Source organism: Xenopus tropicalis, chromosome 2 (genome assembly GCF_000004195.4).
Source record: "Xenopus tropicalis strain Nigerian chromosome 2, UCB_Xtro_10.0, whole genome shotgun sequence".
In the NCBI taxonomy this organism is placed as follows: Eukaryota; Metazoa; Chordata; class Amphibia; order Anura; family Pipidae; genus Xenopus; species Xenopus tropicalis.
Window position 1 is genome coordinate 1,128,204 of NC_030678.2, and position 17,972 is coordinate 1,146,175.

The 17,972-nt window shown below is 56.0% G+C and overlaps 2 protein-coding genes across 8 annotated transcripts; one reads left to right on the forward strand and one right to left on the reverse strand.

The window, feature by feature from the left end:
* Positions 1-17,237, reverse strand: slc22a15.1 (solute carrier family 22 member 15). 7 transcript variants are annotated; one of them, XM_031895860.1, is made up of 13 exons: positions 16,950-17,237; positions 7,185-7,303; positions 5,875-6,057; positions 5,614-5,746; positions 5,319-5,483; positions 4,444-4,573; positions 4,147-4,359; positions 3,240-3,380; positions 2,431-2,516; positions 2,171-2,291; positions 1,831-1,903; positions 1,201-1,369; positions 1-1,012 (listed from the first exon to the last, which is right to left on the reverse strand). In XM_031895860.1, the coding sequence occupies exons 1-13, from the start codon at positions 16,993-16,995 to the stop codon at positions 918-920; spliced, it is 1,674 nt and encodes a 557-aa protein (XP_031751720.1). In that variant the 5' UTR covers positions 16,996-17,237; the 3' UTR covers positions 1-917. The 7 variants fall into 7 exon arrangements, with proteins under 7 accessions (XP_031751720.1, XP_031751719.1, XP_031751722.1 ...); XM_031895859.1 differs by having other exon boundaries at positions 1-1,007; positions 1,187-1,369; positions 16,950-17,235; XM_031895862.1 differs by lacking the exon at positions 16,950-17,237 and adding an exon at positions 7,865-7,967 and having other exon boundaries at positions 1-1,007; positions 1,187-1,369.
* Positions 11,510-13,837, forward strand: nhlh2 (nescient helix-loop-helix 2). Its single transcript, XM_031896409.1, has 2 exons — positions 11,510-12,087; positions 13,109-13,837. The coding sequence occupies exon 2, from the start codon at positions 13,124-13,126 to the stop codon at positions 13,460-13,462; it is 339 nt and encodes a 112-aa protein (XP_031752269.1). The 5' UTR covers positions 11,510-12,087; positions 13,109-13,123; the 3' UTR covers positions 13,463-13,837.
* Positions 17,238-17,972: the final 735 nt, after the last annotated feature.

The window sequence follows — 17,972 nt, forward strand, 5'->3', positions numbered from 1 at the left end:
GACTATTCTGTTGGTCCGACCCACAAGCTCCGCCTGAGCCGGACTGTTCTGTTGGTCCGACCCACAAGCCCCACCTGAGCCGGACTATTCTGTTGGTCCGACCCACAAGCTCCGCCTGAGCCGGACTGTTCTGTTGGTCCGACCCACAAGCCCCACCTGAGCCGGACTATTCTGTTGGTCCGACCCACAAGCTCCGCCTGAGCCGGACTGTTCTGTCAGACCCCCATGGGGTATTCAGTAAATCATAAAAACAGTTTACAGATTATTACAAACTGCCATTTTATTATTCTGACCCCCCCACAATAAAGACCCCCCAACTCCCATTCACTATTATTTCCCTGAGCTGAGCGACATCTCTAAGGGCCGGCCCCAAACTGGGCCCGAGATACCGCCATGTGATCCGACTGTGCCCGGCCAAGCCCCGCCCCCAGGGCAGCCTAGTGACCTATAAGTGACTCCGTTCTAGTATATTCGGGGGCCCCGGATGAGCTATGGGGCTGGAACATGAGGCACCTGAACCCCCAAAGTGTTCTGTGCCCCCCCAGATGTAACTGTGCAGCCTTCCCTGCCCGCAGGAGCAGCTGCCCCCCATTAATATTGCGTGTGCCCTTGGCCCTATAACCCCCCCAATATAAAGCACAAATACTTGTCTATTGCACTTCTGCCCCCCCTTCACATAAAGGCTGCTGAGCAGTGGGTGGAGCTACTCCACCCACTCGCCCCCCGTCTCCAGCTCTTGCCCTTTCCATTCGTAACAGCCCCCCGGGACACTGATCTTGCCCAAAGTGTGCCTCCTGCCCCAGGGCACCATGGGATGCGCTTCCAGTAACGCCAGTGCCCACGTGCCTGCACAGCTGCAGATGGGTGCCCAAGTTGCCCAAAGGTGGCACCCTGTATGGCACCCCCACTCCTGAGAGTCAGATCAGAGCTTGGCACTCCCTCACTGCATCAAGCTCCTCCTCTTCATCTTCCTCACTGCTCCCATTGGTGAAGGCCCCAAGCTCCGCCTGCATACAGAAAGCAACACAATGGATTGAATGGCACCCTGACTGGGGTAGAAAGTTATTGCCCAAACTAGACCAATGACTAGGGGTTGTTTCCCTGGCCAATAGGATAAGAAACAGGAAGAAGCCCCACCCCAGAGTACCCTTTTTATCCCCACCCCTGATCAACTGACCAATCGTACCTGCGGCCGGTGCAGCATCGCCTCCCCATCCGGCTCCAGGCGTCGGTACGGGGCCCCGCGCAGGTCTGCCAGGGTCTCGGGGAGGGGGGCACTGAGGGTTTCTGGGAGCAGGAGGCTCAGGAGCCCGGCGGAGACACCGGCAGCACCGAACACGATGAATGGGAGAGCCCAGTGGGCAAATCGCTAGGGGCAATAAAGCTACAGTAAATACCCCTGCATGTTACCCTATATCCTATACACTCCCACCTACACAGGGCTATACCCAGAGCAGCTGCTCATAAGAGCTTGCAATCTAACACAAGGGAATAATGGCCCCACTCACAACCCACCACAGACCTGTCACCTCTACCTGCAGCCAATGGCTCGGCTTCCTCAGGACTCAGGGTGGGGCTTATTCTGCTGCAGTACTAGCAGGTGGGATCTCTGAGCTATACCCCACCCACTGCGCTTAGAATTAGCCCCGCCTCCTGGCACTATGCAGAGTACAGAGAATGCTCCGTGCAGGCAGAGAGCCAGCGGTATCCCTTGCTCTGAGAATGCAGGTACCACTATTGCCCCCCATGAAAAGACTCCTCAGGGGCAATAAACCCTCCAGGTACCAATGTCGGACCCCCAATCTGTATGTAGAGATGGAATGAACGTACCAGCGCCGGGATGAAGGGGGCAATGATTCCCCCAATCCGAGAGAACATGGAGCAGACGCCCATCCCCAGGTTCCTGCAAGGGAGAAACTTAAGTCGGAATGTGCTGCCCCCCTGACAGTGTATATACCCCTGGGGGGGGGGGAGGAGGGGGGGCAGGGGTATTACCCCTAATAAACAGGGTGGGGGGTAACAGTACCTGACACAGGTGGGGGGGGGTACCTGACACGAGGGGGAGGGGGGTACCTGACACCGGTGGGGGGGGGGGGTACCTGACACCGGTGGGGGGGGTACCTGACACAGGTGGGGGGGGGGTACCTGACACCGGGGGGGGTAACAGTACCTGACACAGGTGGGGTACAGCTCCGAGCTGTATATATAGACAATGTTGAAGGCGGCGCTGATGTTCAGCTTCCCCAGGAGAGACAGGGTCTGGCTGTTCAGCACCGAGAGGGGCCCCGAACCTGGGAGAGAGAACTGCTCGTTACCCACAATCCTTCACAAAGAGCCAGGGGGGGTGGCAAGGAAAGCCAGGGGGTCAGTCATATTCATTACCCACAATCCCTTATGTCATTAAATCTCAAACCCAGAGACAGATTTTACCTGTTTTTCCAGGAACCAACATAATGAGCAGACAGGCTCCTCCCCCGACGCACAGGAACCCGGCCAGAGACCCCCGGCGGCCAACTCTGAGAGACATGGGGCGGGGCTGTTATTATAGGCAGGCTCTTATATCCCCACCCCCTGTCCCTCCCCGCCCTCTTATATCCCCACCCCCTGTCCCTCCCCGCCCTCTTATATCCCCACCCCCTGTCCCTCCCCGCCCTCTTATATCCCCACCCCCCTGTCCCTCCCCGCCCTCTTATATCCCCACCCCCCTGTCCCTCCCCGCCCTCTTATATCCCCACCCCCTGCTCCTCCCCGCCCTCTTATATCCCCACCCCCTGCCCCTCCCCGCCCTCTTATATCCCCACCCCCTGTCCCTCCCCGCCCTCTTATATCCCCACCCCCTGTCCCTCCCCGCCCTCTTATATCCCCACCCCATTTCCCTCCCCGCCCTCTTATATCCCCACCCCTGTCCCTCCCCGCCCTCTTATATCCCCACCCCCTGTCCCTCCCCGCCCTCTTATATCCCCACCCCGTCCCTCCCCGCCCTCTTATATCCCCACCCCCCTGTCCCTCCCCGCCCTCTTATATCCCCACCCCCTGTCCCTCCCCGCCCTCTTATATCCCACCCCATTTCCCTCCCCGCCCTCTTATATCCCCACCCCCTGTCCCTCCCCGCCCTCTTATATCCCCACCCCCTGTCCCTCCCCGCCCTCTTATATCCCCACCCCGTCCCTCCCCGCCCTCTTATATCCCCACCCCCTGTCCCTCCCCGCCCTCTTATATCCCCACCCACAGCCACTCACCTTTTGTGGTTGATGAGGTACATACACAGGGGGTAGGCAGGGAGTTCGGCCAGGCCGGACAGCGCCAGATTCAGGTAGATGTCCCCTCCCAGGTCCCCAGAGCTGAGTGTGAGCCCATAATACACCAGGCTGCACACAAACCTGCACCATGGGGAATGCAGAGTCAGAGGCTGCAGCAGAGGATTCTGGGATACCTCACCCTGACAAAGGGGATTCTGGGATATCTAACCCTGACAAAGGGGATTCTGGGATATCTAACCCTGACAAAGGGGATTCTGGGATACCTCACCCTGACAAAGGGGATTCTGGGATATCTAACCCTGACAAAGGGGATTCTGGGATACCTCACCCCGACAAAGGGGATTCTGGGATATCTAACCCCGACAAAGAGGATTCTGGGATATCTAACCCCGACAAAGGGGATTCTGGGATATCTAACCCCGACAAAGGGGATTCTGGGATATCTAACCCCGACAAAGGGGATTCTGGGATATCTAACCCTGACAAAGGGGATTCTGGGATATCTAACCCTGACAAAGGGGATTCTGGGATATCTAACCCTGACAAAGGGGATTCTGGGATATCTAACCCTGACAAAGGGGATTCTGGGATATCTAACCCTGACAAAGGGGATTCTGGGATATCTAACCCTGACAAAGGGGATTCTGGGATATCTAACCCTGACAAAGGGGATTCTGGGATATCTAACCCTGACAAAGGGGATTCTGGGATATCTAACCCTGACAAAGGGGATTCTGGGATATCTAACCCTGACAAAGGGGATTCTGGGATATCTAACCCTGACAAAGGGGATTCTGGGATACCGCACCCTGAGCAGAACAAGCTTGCTTAGTGGGAGGAGAGGGGTAAATAGGAGGCAAAGGGTAGTTGCCCATTCGGTACCTACCAGACCCACATCATGATGAGTGTGCGCTGGCGCAGGATGGCGTTGCTGTATATGGTGAGGATGTTGGCGCTGTGGGCGGAGTCTTTCTGCCGCGGGCAGAGAGTGAATGAAGTGACCTTCCTGCGGTTCCTGCGCCCCAGAGAGAGTAAGGATTCCTGTGCCTCGCGGAGGCGCCCCTGAGCGTGCAGCCAGCGGGGGGATTCTGGGATACAGCTGTAACCAACATGAGATTCCCGTTATTTCCCCTCCCACTAAGGGGTGTGGCCCCAACACTGACACTCCCACACCGATACTCACAGGGAAAGCGCCAGCACGGCCGCTCCTTGCACATTCACCAGCAGGGCCAGCAGCCTCCATGAGCGGATAAAGTACCCAATCAGGGCAAACTGGGCAATGCCCACAGCAAAGCAGAGGGAACCCAGCGAGCCTGTGAGCACAAAGAGGGGGGGCAGTGTGACACGGGGGCACAGAAGTGCTGAACTACAAACCCCAGTATCTGAGAAGTGGGGGTTCCAGTATCAGCAGCTCTGGGAAGGGACATGGGGTGTCAGGCAGCAAAGGGTTAAAGGCATTGTTCACCTTTTAGTTAACTTTTAGTTTGATGTAGAGACTTATATTCTGAGACAACTTGCAATTGGTCTTCATTTTTTATTATTTTTAGTTTTTCCACTTTTTGTTCAGCAGCTATCTGGTTGCTAGGGTCCAAATTACCTTAGCTACCAGGTAGAGGTTTACGCGAGAGGCTGGTATATGAAGAGGAGAGGGGCCTGAATAGAAAAAGTTATAAAACGTGACAATAAATCTATAGCATCGCGGAGCAATAGTTTTTAGCTGCCGGGGTCAGTGACCCCCATTGGAAAGCTGCAAAGAATAAGGCAAATAATTCAAAAACTATAAAAAATAAATAATGAGGACCAATTGGAAAGTTGCTTACAATAGGCCATTCTGTAACATAGTAAAGTTAAAAACATAAGAGGTGACCCACCCCTTTATGGGGCTGAATGCATTTTTGGGAGATCTGGTAACATGGATTTAACCACAGGCAACAAATCTTATTGTGTACAATTGCCCCTAGGGGTAATATAAAAACTTTGAGGGGGTGCAGCGAATAACAGGACAGGGTAATGGCCTGGGAGGAGCCATGGGAGGATTTAGAGAAGAAGGTGCAGTACCCGCAGCTGCCCAGTAGGAGGCACCAATACATTCATTGAGCAGGACAAAGGCCACGAGCGACATGCCGCCATTCATGACTCCTACGAGAAACCGCGTCAGCAGGAACAGCGGGAATATGGGGGTCAGTGCGTTCATCACGGCAAATACCACCTCCAGGGCCAAACCTGCGGGAACAAGAGACAAACCGGCCAATAGCCTCTCACTGCCAGCCAAGCCACACCCCCCAGAGTGCCAAGTGCCACCCCAGTCCCTGGCGCCTGCGTCTCCCTATAAAGATGCCCACTTGCCCCTTACCCGTCACATACACCGGCTTCCTACCAAACCGGTCCGACAGTTGCCCAAAGCTGATCACCCCGATGAGAACTCCTCCGAAATACACCGAGCTGGACACACTGACCTCGTACGCGGCCCCTCCCACTAGGAACCACTGGGAGACCCAGTGCAATGGGAAGGCAGGAGAGTGAGAGGCGGGTCCCCCAAACTGCAGGAAACCTTGCTGGGGGGGGGCGGGGGGTTACACCATGTATACTGGGGGGTACCAACAGGCGTACCTACCTCTGACACAATGGAGGTAAAGTTTCCATCAAAGACCACATGTCCATGTTCTCCCTCTGCAGGTAATTGGCTCCCATATTGCTTCCCCCGGCTGCCATTGGCTGTAAGGCTGTCATTCATCCAGTGGTATGGGGGGGTGGCCCCCAGTATGGTTATAATGATGGCTTCTGTGGCAGAGTAAAGCTGGGGGCACATTGGTTTGTATGAATAACGTCAGTTCCCAGGGTATCAGCTCCTTCTGCCCCCCCCCCCCATCAGCTCCTTCTGCCCCCCCCCCCATCAGCTCCTTCTGCCCCCCCCCATCAGCTCCTTCTGCCCCCCCATCAGCTCCTTCTGCCCCCCCCCCATCAGCTCCTTCTGCCCCCCCCCCCATCAGCTCCTTCTGCCCCCCCCCCATCAGCTCCTTCTGCCCCCCCCCCATCAGCTCCTTCTGCCCCCCCCCATCAGCTCCTTCTGCCCCCCCCCATCAGCTCCTTCTGCCCCCCCCATCAGCTCCTTCTGCCCCCCCCATCAGCTCCTTCTGCCCCCCCCCATCAGCTCCTTCTGCCCCCCCCATCAGCTCCTTCTGCCCCCCCCATCAGCTCCTTCTGCCCCCCCCATCAGCTCCTTCTGCCCCACCCCCCCCTGCTCTCAGCTCCTTCTGCCCCATCCCCCCACTATCAGCTCATTCTACCCCATCCCCCCCCCACTATCAGCTCATTCTACCCCATCCCCCCCCCACTATCAGCTCATTCTACCCCATCCCCCCCCCACTATCAGCTCATTCTACCCCATCCCCCCCACTATCAGCTCATTCTACCCCATCCCCCCGCTATCAGCTCATTCTACCCCATCCCCCCCACTATCAGCTCATTCTACCCCATCCCCCCCACTATCAGCTCATTCTACCCCATCCCCCCCGCTATCAGCTCATTCTACCCCATCCCCCCCACTATCAGCTCATTCTACCCCATCCCCCCCCGCTATCAGCTCATTCTACCCCATTCCCCCCTACTAACAGCTCTTTCTGCCCCATTCCCCCCCATCAGCTCCTTCTACCCCATCCCCCCCCCCGCTATGAGCTCATTCTGCCCCACCCCCCCATCAACTCCTTCTGCCCCATCCCCCCCCTGCTGCGAGTTGCTTCTGCCCCACCCCGATATCAGCTCCTTCTGGGACACTATATTCCCACTATATACACTGTGCAGACAAGGGGGGGCGCTGAACTTTTACCTCCCCAGTCAGCTGCCCCTTATAATCAGCCCCCCCCCCTGCCCCACATCATGTGACCCCCCCCCTGCCCCACATCATGTGACCCCCCCCCCACTCACCTGCAGCAGTACAGCCAATAGGAAGGAGAGGTAGATCTGATAGATTCCCATTTCCCCCACCAGCTTCAGTGCCCCCTCCACCTCCATCTGTGGGACCCGCCGGCCTGAGCATGGGGTGTCTGTAAGGGAACCGACCAATCATATTATACTGTGCCCAGAACTTGCCCCGCCTGGGGCATTACTGACCCACCCAGGGGTTACAGAGCCAAATACTGGCACAGTGACCAACTGCAATCTGTACCCCCGGGCCGCTCCCACTGGGGCAGAATCCTAGAAGCAGTGTTTGTCCAAAAAGCTGACACTCTAGCAAGGAGGTGGGGCCACTCATACCTGTGATTGGGAGCTGGCCAATCAGAGAGAGACCCCAGGAGAGAGAGTTAGTGATTGGCCAGTTTGGGGCAGATATGAGGGGCACAAACCCGGGAAACAGCAATGACTCAAACACGGAGACCCGCCCACTTATTGGCTACAGCCCCGCCCCTTGGCCCCACCCCCAATGTACCTACCCCATACTCCTATAACTCATCATAATATCTGCCCCTCCAGCCTGTAGCGCTATAGGAACGTACTTACCCCTCGGCTCGGGGTATGGGGGTAGGTACATTCCCCTCCCCCCCACACCTACTAACCGCTAGTTCCTCCGCGCTGTTCCACTACCTACACCCCCAGCCGGTACTTACCTCCCCCGTATCTTCCTGGCAGGTACAGCCCCGCCCACAGGGGGCGTGTCTTTGTTACTTTCTTTGTATACGTTTTTGATTTGTGCAAACCGAGCTACGGGGCGTGGCCAAGGATGTGGGCGGGAAAAAGAGAGCGTAGGAATTTACATCGATCGCGAAAGAGAGGCTTGAACCGCAAGACTATGGTTTGCCGGCTGAGTCAAGTAAATCTACCCGGTGCCCCACCTCAATTGCTCCCCATGGCTACAGTAACGCCTTCCCTCCTACTATATACTCCCCTCAGTATAGTAACCCTTCCCTCTCATCGTACAAACCCCTTCTCTACTACTTCATATCCCAATGTAGTTATTAACCCGTGAGTGGGCGGGACGCATGGGGCGTGAGTGGGCGGGGTGCATGGGAGGGCGGGCACTTGGTCTTAATTTTTTTATTATGTGTAGTTTTTTAATGATATCACTTTTTGTTCAGCAGCTCTGCAGTTTGGAGTTTCAGCAGCTATCTGGTTGCTGGGGCCAAATTATCTTAGCAACCAGGGAGTAATTTGAATGAGAGACTGAAAAATTGATAGGAGAGGACATTAATAGAAAGATAAGGAATAAAAAGTAACAATAAAACTGGAGCCTCACAGAGCAATAGGGTTTGGCTGCCGGGGTCAGTGACCCCCATGTGGAAGCCCAGTCTGGGGGTTTCCCCCCCAACACAATAAAACTGGAGCCTCAGAGCAATAGGGTTTGGCTGCCGGGGTCACTGACCCCCATGTGGAAGCCCAGTCTGGGGGTTTCCCCCCCAACACAATAAAACTGGAGCCTCAGAGCAATAGGGTTTGGCTGCCGGGGTCACTGACCCCCATGTGGAAGCCCAGTCTGGGGGTTTCCCCCCCAACACAATAAAACTGGAGCCTCAGAGCAATAGGGTTTGGCTGCCGGGGTCACTGACCCCCATGTGGAAGCCCAGTCTGGGGGTTTCCCCCCCAACACAATAAAACTGGAGCCTCAGAGCAATAGGGTTTGGCTGCCGGGGTCAGTGACCCCCATGTGGAAGCCCATTCTGGGGGTTTCCCCCCCAACACAATAAAACTGGAGCCTCACAGAGCAATAGGGTTTGGCTGCCGGGGTCACTGACCCCCATGTGGAAGCCCAGTCTGGAGGTTTACCCCCCAACACAATAAAACTGGAGCCTCACAGAGCAATAGGGTTTGGCTGCCGGGGTCACTGACCCCCATGTGGAAGCCCAGTCTGGAGGTTTACCCCCCAACACAATAAAACTGGAGCCTCACAGAGCAATAGGGTTTGGCTGCCGGGGTCACTGACCCCCATGTGGAAGCCCAGTCTGGAGGTTTCCCCCCCCAACACAATAAAACTGGAGCCTCACAGAGCAATAGGGTTTGGCTGCCGGGGTCACTGACCCCCATTTGAAAGCTGCAAAGTGTTAGAAAAAGACAGCGAATATTTAAAAAAACTATACAAAATAAATAGTAGAAAAGTTGCTCAGAGTTGGCCATTCTATAACAAACTAAAAGTTAACTTAAAGGTGACCCCGCCCTTTAACTTGTGCCCCTCAGTGGGAGGAGCCTGGGCCAAGCTGCCTATAGGTGAGTGCAAGGTGTCTAATTGATGGATCAGAACAGTGAAACTGACAGTTTGTTTTCCTTTGGGTCTTCAGAGCAAGTAATGACATGTATCCTGTTATTGGTTCCAGTCCCACCCCCGGGAACTCCTCCTTATCTGTAAGCCCCGGGCACAGGCAGCAGCTGGGGGAGGGGCCTATTCTTACTATTATTCTGTGTTTATATGTGCAGCATGGTGCGGAGATTATACATCATTCCCACCAGCCCTGCCCCAGTGAGCTTACACTCTAAGGCCCCTATCCCATTCCCATCAGCCCCTGCCCCAGTGAGCTTACAATCTAAGGTCCCTATCCCATTCCCATCAGTCCCTGCCCCAGTGAGTTTACAATCTAAGGCCAGTATCACATTCCCATCAGCCCCTGCCCCAGTGAGCTTACAATCTAAGGTCCCTATCCCATTCCCATCAGCCCCTGCCCCAGTGAGCTTACAATCTAAGGTCCCTATCCCATTCCCATCAGCCCCTGCCCCAGTAAGCTTACAATCTAAGGTCCCTATCCCATTCCCATCAGTCCCTGCCCCAGTGAGCTTACAATCTAAGGTCCCTATCCCATTCCCATCAGTCCCTGCCCCAGTGAGCTTACAATCTAAGGTCCCTATCACATTCCCATCGGTCCCTGCCCCACTGAGCTTACAATCTAAGGCCCCTATCCCATTCCCATCGGTCCCTGCCCCAGTGAGTTTACAATCTAAGGCCAGTATCACATTCCCATCAGCCCCTGCCCCAGTGAGCTTACAATCTAAGGTCCCTATCCCATTCCCATCAGCCCCTGCCCCAGTGAGCTTACAATCTAAGGTCCCTATCCCATTCCCATCAGTCCCTGCCCCAGTGAGCTTACAATCTAAGGTCCCTATCCCATTCCCATCAGTCCCTGCCCCAGTGAGCTTACACTCTAAGGTCCCTATCCCATTCCCATCAGTCCCTGCCCCAGTGAGCTTACAATCTAAGGTCCCTATCACATTCCCATCAGTCCCTGCCCCAGTGAGCTTACAATCTAAGGTCCCTATCCCATTCCCATCAGTCCCTGCCCCAGTGAGCTTACAGTCTAATGTCCCTATCACATTCCCATCAGTCCCTGCCCCAGTGAGCTTACAATCTAAGGTCCCTATCACATTCCCATCAGTCCCTGCCCCAGTGAGCTTACAATCTAAGGTCCCTATCACATTCCCATCAGTCCCTGCCCCAGTGAGCTTACAATCTAAGGTCCCTATCACATTCCCATCAGCCCCTGCCCCAGTGAGCTTACAATCTAAGGTCCCTATCACATTCCCATCAGCCCCTGCCCCAGTGAGCTTACAATCTAAGGTCCCTATCCCATTCCCATCAGTCCCTGTCCCAGTGAGCTTACAATCTAAGGTCCCTATCACATTCCCATCAGTCCCTGCCCCAGTGAGCTTACAATCTAAGGTCCCTATCCCATTCCCATCAGTCCCTGTCCCAGTGAGCTTACAATCTAAGATCCCTATCACATTCCCATCGGTCCCTGCCCCACTGAGCTTACAATCTAAGGCCCCTATCACATTCCCATCGGTCCCTGCCCCAGTGAGCTTACAGTCTAAGGTCCTTATCCCATTCCCATCAGCCCCTGCCCCAGTGAGCTTACAATCTAAGGTCCCTAGCACATTCCCATCAGCCCCTGCCCCAGTGAGCTTACAATCTAAGGTCCCTATCACATTCCCATCAGTCCCTGCCCCAGTGAGCTTACAATCTAAGGTCCCTATCCCATTCCCATCAGTCCCTGCCCCAGTGAGCTTACAATTGCCATTTAGCCCTTATTATGAATATATTTATACAGCACCATATATGGCAGCACTGGGCAGGGGGTTGGGGCAGAACAAACCCATTACACACAATGGAAGAGGCAGAAACAGCCTTAGTGAGCCCTATAGGGCTACTGTCTATGTACTGTAACCCCTTCTGTGCCAGGGAGAGAGAAGGAACATTATGTCCATGTTTTCCTGGCACTGAGGGGGTTAATCTGGATAAGACCCAGCAAAGCACCGCTCCCCCCCCCTTCAGCCAACATGGCGGCCGGCGAGTGGCATTGGGTGCCAGTGTGAGAGACTCGGGGGCCGCAGCTGTACAGGAGCCCAATGTGACCTTGTTAATCTGTGGGGGGGGGGGCAGAGACCCTGTTATATCTGTAGATTCCGTGTCTGGGGGGGGAATAGGGCTCAGCTGTGCCGAGAGGGCCGGGGGGGCTATTTATTAGTCTGTGCTTGGCCGGGCCCCTCCATCTCTGCGTTCCCTCTAACACTGACAGATGTCACAACCAATTAGGGTCCTTGCGCCGCTCCCACTGGCCAATGGCAAATTCCCATTAGAGGGGCCCCCCATGCCCCCCCCACTATTCCTGAGCTGTGTGGCACCCAAGGGAGGGAGACTCCTCCTGCGCCTCTTCCCCCCCGTCCCTCAGTCACCGGCACCGACCGCACATTCCTCTCACAGGGTCCGACCCGGGTACCACTCTCCTTATCCCCCCCCAGCGCCACAGGGGCCACTGGGTCTCAACCCCCCCCGACCGCTGCTGCCGACCCCGGGAAATGGATTGTGTGATGCTGTGAAGCCCCCAAGGTACCACCGCTGCGCTACAGCCAGGTAAGTGCTCTGTACAGACATGGGGGGCAATTACTGTACGTAGGGTCTGTATACGGGCGAGGGGCAGTACTGTACGTAGGATCTGTATACGGGCGAGGGGCAGTACTGTACGTAGGGTCTGTATACGGGCGAGGGGCAATTACTGTACGTAGGGTCTGTATACGGGCGAGGGGCAATTACTGTACGTAGGGTCTGTATACGGGCGAGGGGCAGTACTGTACGTAGGGTCTGTATACGGGCGAGGGGCAGTACTGTACGTAGGGTCTGTATACGGGCGAGGGGCAATTACTGTACATAGGGTCTGTATACGGGCGAGGGGCAATTACTGTACCTAGGGTCTGTATACGGGCGAGGGGCAGTACCGTACGTAGGGTCTGTATACGGGCGAGGGGCAGTACCGTACGTAGGGTCTGTATACGGGCAAGGGGCAGTACTGTACGTAGGGTCTGTATACGGGCGAGGGGCAGTACTGTACGTAGGGTCTGTATACGGGCGAGGGGCAGTACCGTACGTAGGGTCTGTATACGGGCGAGGGGCAGTACTGTACGTAGGGTCTGTATACGGGCGAGGGGCAGTACCGTACGTAGGGTCTGTATACGGGCGAGGGGCAGTACTGTACGTAGGGTCTGTATACGGGCGAGGGGCAGTACTGTACGTAGGGTCTGTATACGGGCGAGGGGCAGTACTGTACGTAGGGTCTGTATACGGGCGAGGGGCAGTACCGTACGTAGGGTCTGTATACGGGCGAGGGGCAGTACTGTACGTAGGGTCTGTATACGGGCGAGGGGCGGTACTGTACGTAGGGTCTGTATACGGGCGAGGGGCGGTACTGTACGTAGGGTCTGTATACGGGCGAGGGGCAGTACTGTACGTAGGGTCTGTATACGGGCGAGGGGCGGTACTGTAAGTAGGCTCTGTATACGGTCGAGGGGCGCAATGGGAGGGGCAGTGTATTTATAGGGGCGGTCCCTGTACAGATCGCAGTTTCTCACCCTGTGGCCCCTCTGTCTCTCTCTCCCAGGCTCCCTGTGGGCTGATGATGATGATGGTGAGTGCTGAGCAAGTGGATTCGGATGCCCCCTCAGTACAGTCGGAGACAGAGATTAAGGGGGGCAGCGAGACGGATGGTGGGGGCACATGTTTGCCGCCGCGGCTGAGCCGGGAAGAGAGGCGGCGCAGAAGGAGGGCCACGGCCAAGTACCGCTGTGCCCACGCCACGAGGGAGCGCGTCCGCGTTGAGGCTTTTAACGTGGCATTTTCTGAGCTGCGCCACCTGCTGCCCACCCTGCCCCCCGACAAGAAACTCTCCAAGATTGAGATTCTGCGCTTGGCCATTTGCTATATCTCTTACCTCAACCATGTGCTGGACGTCTAGCCCCGAATCCCTGACATGGGGGCCCTCCAACTGTCAGAAAGGGGAGAGGAGGCCCCCCAAGAAGCTGTGTGACGGGGCCCCAATGGGCTGTCAATAATGGCGACAAATAGACACCCTAAAGCGGTTACGAGAGAGGGCGCAGCCTGCGGTCTCAACAGCTGGAGGGCCCCCTAGGGAGGCTGTGTGGGTGGGATGGAATGGGTGATACCAAGACTGGGGGACTCATGGAAAAGGATCCCCTCACCCCGTTATCCTCATATTGGACTGATCAGAGGTGCCACTTGTATCAGGCCTCCATGGCCCACAAGGGGGCGCTGTGTGTGGCATTAGGGGGTGCTGTGTGTGTCATTAGGGTGCGCTGTGTGTGGCATTAGGGGGGCTGTGTGTGGCATTAGGGGGCGCTGTGTGTGGCATTAGGGGGGCTGTGTGTGGCATTAGGGGGCGCTGTGTGTGTCATTAGGGGGCGCTGTGTGTGGCATTAGGGGGGTTGTGGGTGGCATTAGGGGGCGCTGTGTGTGGCATTAGGGGGGCTGTGTGTGGCATTAGGGTGCGCTGTGTGTGGCATTAGGGGGGCTGTGTGTGGCATTAGGGGGGCTGTGTGTGGCATTAGGGGGGCTGTGTGTGGCATTAGGGTGCGCTGTGTGTGGCATTAGGGGGGCTGTGTGTGGCATTAGGGGGCTGTGTGTGGCATTAGGGGGGCTGTGTGTGGCATTAGGGTGCGCTGTGTGTGGCATTAGGGGGGCTGTGTTTGGCATTAGGGGGGCTGTGTGTGGCATTAGGGGGGCTGTGTGTGGCATTAGGGGGCGCTGTGTGTGGCATTAGGGGGCGCTGTGTGTGGCATTAGGGGGGCTGTGTGTGGCATTAGGGTGCGCTGTGTGTGGCATTAGGGGCGCTGTGTGTGGCATTAGTGGGGGCTGTGTGTGGCATTAGGGGGGCTGTGTGTGGCATTAGTGGGGGCTGTGTGTGGCATTAGGGGGGCTGTGTGTGGCATTAGGGGGCGCTGTGTGTGGCATTAGGGGGCTGTGTGTGGCATTAGGGTGCGCTGTGTGTGGCATTAGGGGCGCTGTGTGTGGCATTAGGGTGCGCTGTGTGTGGCATTAGGGTGCGCTGTGGTGTGGCATTAGGGGGGGCTGTGTGTGGCATTAGGGGGCGCTGTGTGTGGCATTAGGGGGCGCTGTGTGTGGCATTAGGGGGTGCTGTGTGTGTCATTAGGGGGGCTGTGTGTGGCATTAGGGGGGCTGTGTGTGGCATTAGGGGGGCTGTGTGTGGCATTAGGGGGCGCTGTGTGTGGCATTAGGGGGCGCTGTGTGTGGCATTAGGGGTGCTGTGTGTGTCATTAGGGGGCGCTGTGTGTGGCATTAGGGGGGGCTGTGTGTGGCATTAGGGTGCGCTGTGTGTGGCATTAGGGGGGGCTGTGTGTGGCATTAGGGGGCGCTGTGTGTGGCATTAGGGGGCGCTGTGTGTGACATTAGGGGGTGCTGTGTGTGGTATTAGGGGGGCTGTGTGTGGCATTAGGGGGGCTGTGTGTGGCATTAGGGGGGCTGTGTGTGGCATTAGGGGGGGCTGTGTGTGGCATTAGGGGGTGCTGTGTGCGTCATTAGGGGGGGCTGTGTGTGGCATTAGGGGGGGCTGTGTGTGGCATTAGGGGGGGCTGTGTGTGGCATTAGGGGGTGCTGTGTGCGTCATTAGGGGGGGCTGTGTGTGGCATTAGGGGGGTTGTGGGTGGCATTAGGGGTGCTGTGTGTGTCATTAGGGGGCGCTGTGTGTGGCATTAGGGGGGTTGTGTGTGGCATTAGGGGGGCTGTGTGCGTCATTAGGGGGGGCTGTGTGTGGCATTAGGGGGGGCTGTGTGTGGCATTAGGGGGTGCTGTGTGCGTCATTAGGGGGGGCTGTGTGTGGCATTAGGGGGGGCTGTGTGTGGCATTAGGGGGTGCTGTGTGCGTCATTAGGGGGGGCTGTGTGTGGCATTAGGGGGGTTGTGGGTGGCATTAGGGGTGCTGTGTGTGTCATTAGGGGGCGCTGTGTGTGGCATTAGGGGGGGCTGTGGTGTGGCATTAGGGGGGGCTGTGTGTGGCATTAGGGGGCTGTGTGCGTCATTAGGGGGGCTGTGTGTGGCATTAGGGGGGGCTGTGTGTGGCATTAGGGGGTGCTGTGTGCGTCATTAGGGGGGGCTGTGTGTGGCATTAGGGGGGTTGTGGGTGGCATTAGGGTGCTGTGTGTGTCATTAGGGGGCGCTGTGTGTGGCATTAGGGGTGCTGTGTGTGTCATTAGGGGGGCTGTGTGTGGCATTAGGGGGGTTGTGTTTGGCATTAGGGGGCGCTGTGTGTGGCATTAGGGGGGTTGTGGGTGGCATTAGGGGGCGCTGTGTGTGGCATTAGGGGGTGCTGTGTGTGTCATTAGGGGGCGCTGTGTGTGGCATTAGGGGGGTTGTGGGTGGCATTAGGGGGCGCTGTGGGTGGCATTAGGGGGGTTGTGGGTGGCATTAGGGGGCGCTGTGGGTGGCATTAGGGGGCGCTGTGTGTGGCATTAGGGGGGTTGTGGGTGGCATTAGGGGGCGCTGTGTGGGGCACAAGGTGGGCTTCATTCACTATGGCTGTAAAGCTGCCCCCTTCCCTCCATGTCTGCAGATACTGGTGGGCTGGAGAGGTAGAACAGGTTTGCATTTTTATACACAAAAGGCTAGTTGCTATGGCTGGTGAGCCTAGCAACCATATAGCAGCTTTCACATTTACACTGAAAAGCTAGAGAACAACGGGAATTGGAATAAAAACCAATAACAAATAACATAAAGAGCAACAACAAAGGGTCTTACAATGTCCTTCTCTCCGCCCTGCACAATAGGTTATATGGTATCAGTAACTATAATAATAACCCCTAGGAGCCGGGGGGGGGGGCATTTGGGCAAATCTGCCTGTTGTACAAAGTGTGTAGTACGTTACTGTGCTCATGTCTCTGCCCCAGCAAAGTACCCTCATTGTGCTGGGCCCCCCACTAAAGTCTTCAGGTGGGGGGGCTGCCATGAACCTGCAGACCCCCAACCCTCTTCCTTGACCACCCCCCCCCCTCCCACTGCCCACGGCATTAGAGCAAGAAAAGAATTTAGGGGAGTCTGATTTGCTGTCAGGTTGCTACGGTCACTGACCTTGGCAACCAGATCTCTTGTGACTTTATTGTGGGCTCTGTTATGGCAGCAACTGGGGAGGAGCTGAAACTCCAAATTGGCCAGCTGCAATTGTATGGTTAACTTCCCCTTTACACTGGATATAAATGGTGCAAATCCTATTTATACCCCAGAATGTGCTGTTGCCCTGGGGAGGGGGTATGGGGTCAGATTCTGGGACCCCCAGTGCAAGTCCCACCTGTCTGTGTTTGTTTCCCTCCAGTTGCCTAATGGGCTCAGCTGTTTCATGGCCCCGGGGGTCTGGGTGGGTCAGTTTGGCTCTAATGGCCCCTGTGTGTGGGCAGAACCTGGGCCTCTCCTATTTACCTGTAATGGCGCCAGAACCCGCCCCACATTGTAACGATTGGTTCATTTGTTGCGTCAGTCACACATGGGGCCCCGGGATTGGTTGGTTCCCCAGCTCCAGTCATGGAGGGAATTCTCTCATTGGTTCTCTATTTCCCCTCAGGATTCCCTGTATCTCTGAGGTACCGGAGTGTTCTGATCCGCAGGGGAAGGTCCAGCAATGTCCCTGTTACAGTCACGCCTGATCCAAAAATGTGGCGCTTCGGGGTTTCTATGTTTTGTAATAAATCTGTTCCCTGATTTCTGTCAGGAAAAAAGTGTCAAATAAACACGTTTTGTACCAACCTCAGTGATTGGTCAGTCTCTAGTGTGAGTGTCCTCTGCCCCCTGTGCCAACCATCGTCCAATCATTTGTGTGCTCAGATAAACCACGCCCCTCCCCCTATTACAGCAGTGGGGGTAATAGTGTAGTACTGGGGGTAATAGTGCAGCAGTGGGGGGCAATAGTGCAGCAGTGGGGGTAATAGTGTAGCAGTGGGGGCAATAGTGTAGTACTGGGGGTAATAGTGTAGTATTGGGGGTAATAGTGCAGCAGTGGGGGTAATAGTGTATTACTGGGGGCAATAGTGTAGCAGTGGGGGCAATAGTGTAGTACTGGGGGTAATAGTGTAGCAGTGGGGGCAATAGTGTAGTACTGGGGGTAATAGTGTAGCAGTGGGGGCAATAGTGTAGTACTGGGGGTAATAGTGTAGCAGTGGGGGCAATAGTGTAGTACTGGGGGTAATAGTGTAGCAGTGGGGGCAATAGTGTAGTACTGGTGGTAATAGTGTAGCAGTGGGGGTAATAGTGTAGCAGTGGGGGCAATAGTGCAGTAGTGGGGGTAATAGTGTAGTACTGGGGATAATAGTGTAGTAGTGGGGGTAATAGTGTAGCAGTGGGGGTAATAGTGTAGTAGTGGGATAATAGTGTAGTACTGGGGATAATAGTGTAGTAGTGGGGGTAATAGTGTAGCAGTGGGGGTAATAGTGTAGTACTGGGGATAAT

Excerpts from the sequence above, each read along its gene's own strand:
- slc22a15.1 (XM_031895859.1), bottom strand. The coding sequence starts at position 16,995 with ATGAACCAATCGTTACAATGTGGGGCGGGTTCTGGCGCCATTACAG. Across the intron at positions 5,484-5,613 it reads GAAGCCGGTGTATGTGACGG|GTTTGGCCCTGGAGGTGGTA; the intron begins GTAAGGGGCAAG and ends TTGTTCCCGCAG. Across the intron at positions 1,370-1,830 it reads CCCCCTTCATCCCGGCGCTG|CGATTTGCCCACTGGGCTCT; the intron begins GTACGTTCATTC and ends TATTGCCCCTAG.
- nhlh2 (XM_031896409.1), top strand. The coding sequence starts at position 13,124 with ATGATGATGATGGTGAGTGCTGAGCAAGTGGATTCGGATGCCCCCTCA.